This window comes from Triticum dicoccoides, chromosome 1B (genome assembly GCF_002162155.2).
Source record: "Triticum dicoccoides isolate Atlit2015 ecotype Zavitan chromosome 1B, WEW_v2.0, whole genome shotgun sequence".
Taxonomy (NCBI): Eukaryota; Viridiplantae; Streptophyta; class Magnoliopsida; order Poales; family Poaceae; genus Triticum; species Triticum dicoccoides.
The window spans coordinates 521,892,943-521,899,683 of record NC_041381.1 but is presented as its reverse complement, the minus strand read 5'-3'; the positions used below and the strand labels follow the sequence as shown (position 1 = coordinate 521,899,683).

General features: G+C 43.7%; 1 protein-coding gene across 6 annotated transcripts; it reads left to right on the top strand.

The window, feature by feature from the left end:
* Window positions 1-2,450: 2,450 nt before the first annotated feature.
* On the top strand, window positions 2,451-6,179 carry LOC119346516 (fasciclin-like arabinogalactan protein 4). Of its 6 annotated transcripts, none has more exons than XM_037615861.1 (5): window positions 2,451-3,061; window positions 3,178-3,258; window positions 4,389-4,543; window positions 4,626-4,730; window positions 4,811-6,179. In XM_037615861.1, the coding sequence occupies exons 1-4, from the start codon at window positions 2,585-2,587 to the stop codon at window positions 4,645-4,647; spliced, it is 735 nt and encodes a 244-aa protein (XP_037471758.1). In that variant the 5' UTR covers window positions 2,451-2,584; the 3' UTR covers window positions 4,648-4,730; window positions 4,811-6,179. The 6 variants fall into 6 exon arrangements, with proteins under 6 accessions (XP_037471758.1, XP_037471756.1, XP_037471759.1 ...); XM_037615859.1 differs by having other exon boundaries at window positions 4,389-4,730; window positions 4,811-5,152; window positions 5,873-6,179; XM_037615862.1 differs by having other exon boundaries at window positions 4,626-6,179.
* Window positions 6,180-6,741: the final 562 nt, after the last annotated feature.

Sequence of the window (6,741 nt, the reverse complement as noted above, 5' to 3'; positions counted from 1 at the left end):
CTTTTCGCAAAATCGATGAACATTTTTTCAAAATCAATTAATATTTTTCAAATTTGATAAACTTTTTTCAAAGTTGATGAACTTTTTTGAAAAATATTGTGAACTTGTTTGAAAATTTTATGTACATTTTTTTAAATCACGGATTTTTTGTGATTTTTTTTCTAAATTCAATAATTGATTGGTCAATAGTTAACCAGTCAACCGCGACCAGTCAGTAGCCAAGGCAACATGTTCTCTGCTTCTGTTACGTTCGCTGCTGTTCTTTAGCTCACTGCTTTTTTAGCCAGCCAGAGTTGCCATCTCGACTGGCTACCAACGGTGCTTTTGTATCGTGAGGTCGGAAGTTTGACTTCACGTCTCCACTCCCCCCCCCCTGAAGTTTTACATTCGACGTTTGCGAATGGGCCGACCCGTTTGCACGCACTTCAGCGAAAGCTCAACTATTGGACGCACCCGAACATCCAATAGGAGCTTTCATCAGGCAGACCATCCTAGCATTGTGAGAGATGATTCTCGAAAACAAAACAGTGAAGCGTCGTGAGGGACAGGTAGCATCATGCGGCACAGAGAAAATCCTAGCTCTCTGTTTTTTCATTGAGAAAAATGTTAGATTTGTTGATTATAAACTAACAGTTTAGACACCTTTGAGAAATTTAGAAGTACTTATGTCAAGATTTTTGGGACGGAATATCTCCGGGACGATGGCACGCCAACATTGCGGCCTCATCATTGTCTAAGCCCGCCAGTTGTTATTGATGGGAGGAAAAGCCATCAAGATCATTGTCCTACTGGATCAGTGTCCTCGAGAAGAAATCGTTGAAGGTATCACTGTCGGATGATCCACATGTCCATGATCCCAATCTTAAAACAAGGACAAAAATGGTAAAAATCCGACGTCAGATTTATCAACATGGCAAATCAGAAGTTTCTTATGGCAAATTATGTTATCACGAGGATGAAAAATTCGGTCAAAAACCTAAACATGGCAAGGATGTTGCCATGCTTGCTAAATTGACAGCCTCACGATAACATAATTTGTCATCTCAAATGTTTGATTTGCCACGCTTCAAATTATGACGTTCAATTTTTGTAGCAAATTCAAGAAGAAGAAAACTAACAGACCTCACACAAGCACCAAACTTCAAAGTGCCGCCTCCAGTACCTCCATAGCTGCTTGTAGCATAAAACGGTTTAGCTATAGCCTGTAGCCGGTTTACCGCTCATCTTGAGCCTGTGAGGTACTCCTTGTGTACGTTTTTTCTAGATCAAGTCCTTGAAAGGTTTTATATTTATGTACAAAGGGAGTACTAAAATTTACTCTCCTAAATCAATGAAATGCAAGTTAACCCTCCCTGCAATTTTTTGTTTTGAAATGCAACCCGTCATCTTTCCTCGAAAAAAAAAGAGACGCGACTTTGGATGCGATCCGCACAGGTCACAAGTGCCCTCACATTCCGCCATGACGTGAACGGAGGTTTCCACGATTCAGCCGAGACATGGCCATGACCAATCCGTCATGTCAAATCTACAAGTCCGTATTTTGATATGAGACGGAGGGAGTACATGTATGTATGCATGCGTCCCGGCACGAAAGGGACACTCTTTTGAGACAAGGCAAGCAAGCAAGCGTATGCAGGTATGGGCCAACAACTTCGCACGCCACGGTCAACTTCGGCCAGGGCAAGGTTGGCGAATTCAAATAGTCATTCAACTTCGTCCCCTTCCCTCTCTCGGTGTGGCGTACGAGCAGCCGGTGTTTGAAGCAGCCGACAGTGGATTTCGTGATAAGCAACGTGCACCGGAGCACCGGTACGTACGAGTACATAAGAAGCGACGGCGCGGCCTGCAAGCGGCAACTGGTGGTCGACAAGGTCATCAGGGGCGTCGACGGACGAACTCGAGTACAAACAGGCGGGCCTGCTGTTATTCGTATGGACAATGGACTGACGAGCTTGGCGGTACGTCACAGCAAAGTAATTCCAGGCACGCAGTAATGGGATGTAAATCTTCAGTATCTGAAGTTTCAGAAGAGCACGTACACACTGTCCCCCGGCGTGGAGGCGGTACCGTCATAAGGCTGTAATTCTCGCTGCATCTATATCTATACTAATCTATACTAATATTAAACAAGCAAACATTTTCCTTCTTAAAGTCACCCCATGCAGTGTACACAATCTCAGCTGTACCGTCAGATTATCCCAACTAATTAGTCTATACTAATATTAAACAAGCAAACATTTTCCTTCTTAAAGTCACCCCATGCAGTGTACACAATCTCAGCTGTACCGTCAGATTATCCCAACTAATTAGATCTAACAGACTACATTGATCCAATCTGACGTCTCGGGTGCACTTAGCGATAATTTCTACCGCACCGCACTCTGCCAATATTTCGTCCGCCGATGCGTGTTCCAGGAAACGTATTCAATCTCCTGTCACCTCCATTCGCCCCTTCCATCTGCCCCGCCGCCACGATCTACGCCGCCACAACTACGCCGCTACATCCTCCGCACAAGGCCGTCCCATCCACGTAGGGCACGGGCTGCCACGACCTCTGTCCGCGGCTGCCCCATTCACTCCGGCAATGCAACACCAAGACCTCAGCCCCCCGACCGTGCCTGGCCCCCATCCACGCCAGCGAATCGGCGCGGCTCGCCGGCGGCGGATGCGCAAGATCGGTGCCGTGCCGGTGACCTCATGGTCGCGGGCGGCTATGGCAGCTCGGCCGTCGTGGTCCGCTCAACGGCGCCCTCCTCGTGGTCGAACTCCACCTTCGTCGGCGCCATCACTAACGACCCGTGCAACGTCAGCGTGCTCGTGGTGGGCGGCCTCATCGTCCCCTACGGCTTCGACATCGCCGCGACTGTCTCCAACAGCCACCGGTCCCCCGCAGGCAACATCACTCGCGTCCTCACCGAAGCCCGGGGGTTCAATGTGGCCGCCTCCTTGCTCGAGGCCTCCGGCGTCACGGATGACTTCGAGGCCGATGAGCGCGGCGCCCGCATCACCATCTTTGCCCTCCTCGCGCAAGGCACCTCCCTGCACGCAACCAGCAATGCGGGTTCGTCCATATCCTGATTTGCATATTCCTCATGCCAATTCATCTTTTCTCTACCATCCTTTGGCGAGATGTATCTTTCTCTGAACTGAAGTTGACTCGAAGCTATCGTACTGCAGGTGTATGCACCCTCGACCCGTTCGAAGAAATGCCGGACCACGACGGTCACAATGATGGCCCTGTACACTGGAATTAAAAAGGTGCGTGCTGGTGGATGCTTTTGATTTGTGGCTACCCTGCTTTGGATGTGCATACCTATGTCTTCAAAATCGTCTGGATCACCTGCTGTAACGTGGATCACTTGTTATCTGAAAGTTGTGAATTAGCGGTACTAATTGTGGAATGTGGAGGCCTGTACCAAATTACTGACGAAAAACGCGTTGGTGCTATGGTATAAGAGCATGGCTGAGGAAACATTCATGCTCGGAATCATAGGCACGGAGATGTTGTGGTCCAAGGTTCAAGTGAAGGAAGAGGATTATCGTACGAGAGAGAACAGTGGAACATGAGAAGTGCCTTGCGTGATCCATGTGCTTGGGTGAGCACATTGCATTTGATTGAATTTATGCCTTAGCTTTAGTGCATTAGTTGAGACTTGCATTTGCTGATACATACTCCCTCCGCCCGAAAATACTTGTCATCAAAATGGATAAAAAGAGACGTATCTAAAACTAAAATACATCTAGATACAATCCCTTTTATCCAGTTTGATGACAAGTATTTCGGGACGAAGGGAGTATTAGTTTGTTTTCTTATACTCTACAAAAATTATATCTGGATTTATGTGGTGGCATGTACTGCTGCATGTTTCCTACATAAGAGGCTCATATTTATCTTATAATTTCGCATCAGGAAGTTACTGCAGCAGAATCAAGCCAATGTTTAACAATCATGGACCAACTTTATCTTTCCTTAATTGCAGAATATGCATAACTATAGCTTGGCATTTGCCTATTGTTTAAAGAAGAAAATTTTATACTATTTGGTTTAACTCTCTTGATGCTAGATGCTTTTCCTCTCTGAAATACTCCCTCCGTTCCTAAATATTTGTCTTTCTAGCGATTTCAACAAGTGACTACATACGGAGCAAAATGAGTGAATCTACACTCTAAATTATGTCTATATACATCCGTATGTGGTAGTCCATTTGAAATATCTAAGAAGACAAATATTTAGGAACGGAGGGAGTAGAAGCCTGGGACTAATCTTTCATGTTAGCCTGCATGTTTTGATTCTTGGGATTCTTATGAACATAGAAGGATCTCCTGAATTTCCCATCCATTGAAGTCCTGTAAAACTCGCTAATTTGGTCCTAATTTTTGGGTTGCAGGTCATCCCGGTGCTCCTCTATTCCTCCTCTGCTCAGCGACGTGGTCACTGCTGTGCTGCTGGATGGTGGAAGCTGGTGCTTGACTGTGGGGGCACAGCAGAACCACTCCTCCAGCTGCCACTGCTGTTACCTCGTGCGACCGCTGCTATTGATAGGTACATTCTTTTATTCGTAAGTAAAGCCATTGTCAAAACCAACAATTTGCATCATCACTGAGCATGATTGCTACATAATTAGCATGAGATCTTTAGACATGTGAATGTCCAACTGCCATTGTCAACGTGACAGTGAGAAGAACATCGTTATAGAGTATCTTCCAAGTTAGAGATGGCATCCTGCAAGGTCAGGATTTACTCAAATGGTTTTTTATTTATTTAGAGGAGGCCTTACTTTTAACATCTCGAACAATTTCCCTTCTATAGGTGTGGGCGTTCGTCAAGCTGTCGCGGGAGTCCGTCGTCATGCTCTTCAATAAGATTTTGTACCTCTTCATGCTCATTGTCCTGACAAGCGACATCCAATATGGGTAGATTTTTGTTCATTCACTGAGTATCTGGTACTTACTGGCTACTCTTATTACTTGACTGCTGAGCTCACAATCAGAACGGCAATTTGATGAGAACATTCTGAAGTAACTAAATAAGCTTCCTTCCCTTTTATTCTACATGCTTTGAATACTAACTATAGCTGACAAAGCACTTTTTCAGCATGTTCATAGAGGCATCGAAAGGTATGCTCTCCATGTCCCTCGATGCTGCTATCAGGTTAGATTAGTTAAAGCTACACATAATAACTTTTGCTCTTTGCTCTAATTCTCATCTTGTTGAGGATTAATTTCTTGGCAAGCAGTTTGATCAGATAACTCTTTGTAGTGGTAGAATTTCCCAGTCAAATTTTTTTTCCTTTATCCCCAAGGATAAGTTGGAGTATAAAATTGAAATCTGAAATTGAAGTGGATATTGTTAGGCAGCGCATATTGTTGTAGATCTATGCCTGCATGCACTATGCACCATTTCATTCAGGCAGATTGGATGTAACATAAATTTATTGTAACATCCAGAAAAATTAGCAAGCTAGCTCAAAATACATGGATATGCTATTGAGTTATCGGTTGTGAAATATTTGAAGCTGCCCAAAAGAGAAATAGAGGTTCAGAGCCATCACCCACTCAACCTGCAGAGAGTTGCATGGGGAAAACTACCTTTAATATACAAGAGTTCCTTCTTGCACCTACACTATAAAAATAGGGATATGAAAGACATTAGATCATAGTTCACTGAACATTGTTTTACTCTTTGCTCCATGCTATTTAAATTACATATTATAGCAATTAAAATATTCCTACGTGTCTGGCTATGTCTTGCCTTGCTACTTGGGCGCCATCGATGTCCGTTTATCGGTTTCTATGCAGATAAACAGAGCAAAATACGTCAAGTGTCATAATATTTGTACCTACTACTGATACATGATTTTTTTTGCTGAAGCTCTCAAAGGTGTAGCATGCAAGCTTTATAATATAGGTTTGATTTCAGAGTTGATCTGTGGATTATGATTGTAACTTGGTTCATTTCTGCGACTGGAGTGACTGAACACATGCAGCCCTGCAGGTGGACACCTCGAAACAGATACCTCAATGTCCTGGCAAGTTCTACTCCTGAAATCAGCGTCTGTGGCTTGAGCAAATGTCATCGGCATCCGGTGGTAGATTTTTAATATATCTTGTATAATGTATGTAACCTGCTAATTTTGCAAGGCAGTTTCTGAAATGTAACTTCAAATGACTTCCTTTCATCACTTTTGAAATAAGGAAATCCGCGCATCTATGATTGATATTTTATCTTCAAGATGACTAAATTTAATAGAATTGTATTTTTGAAAGAACTTGCAACCTAAAGAAGTACAGAAATTTAGTGTGCAGAGTAATGTAATAGTAAAGAACAATTGCCTCTAATGACTCGGTTTTCTCTGTACCTCACATCACGTAGGGTGATAGGATCAAGCTTCCCAGTGCCTTATTTAGTTATTTGGAACATGCCTTGCACGTACATCTACTACCTCTATAAAAGCATGAAGGGCGAAGAATAAAATAGTCTTGACCATCCAACCATGCTTATCTGATGGTGGTGATGGTGGTGACGGTGGGAGGGAATGAGGATGCCCAAGATCTACCCGTTGATTTAAAATGAATTTTCGCATCTGATTGTAATATTATGTGAATTTTCGCATTTGACTGTAATATTACGTGCGTTGCACGTGCATATCTACTAATATGTGTTTAATTTGTAATCGTACCGGAGGACTGAAACGGGGCAGTAATAGGCTGCAAAAAAGGTCAAAATGAAGACAGAGAGGG

Coding starts and splice junctions, on each gene's coding strand:
- LOC119346516 (XM_037615859.1), top strand. CDS start 2,585: ATGCAACACCAAGACCTCAGCCCCCCGACCGTGCCTGGCCCCCATCCA. Junction 3,062..3,177: donor GCACGCAACCAGCAATGCGG/GTTCGTCCATAT, acceptor ATCGTACTGCAG/GTGTATGCACCCTCGACCCG. Junction 3,259..4,388: donor TGTACACTGGAATTAAAAAG/GTGCGTGCTGGT, acceptor TTTGGGTTGCAG/GTCATCCCGGTGCTCCTCTA.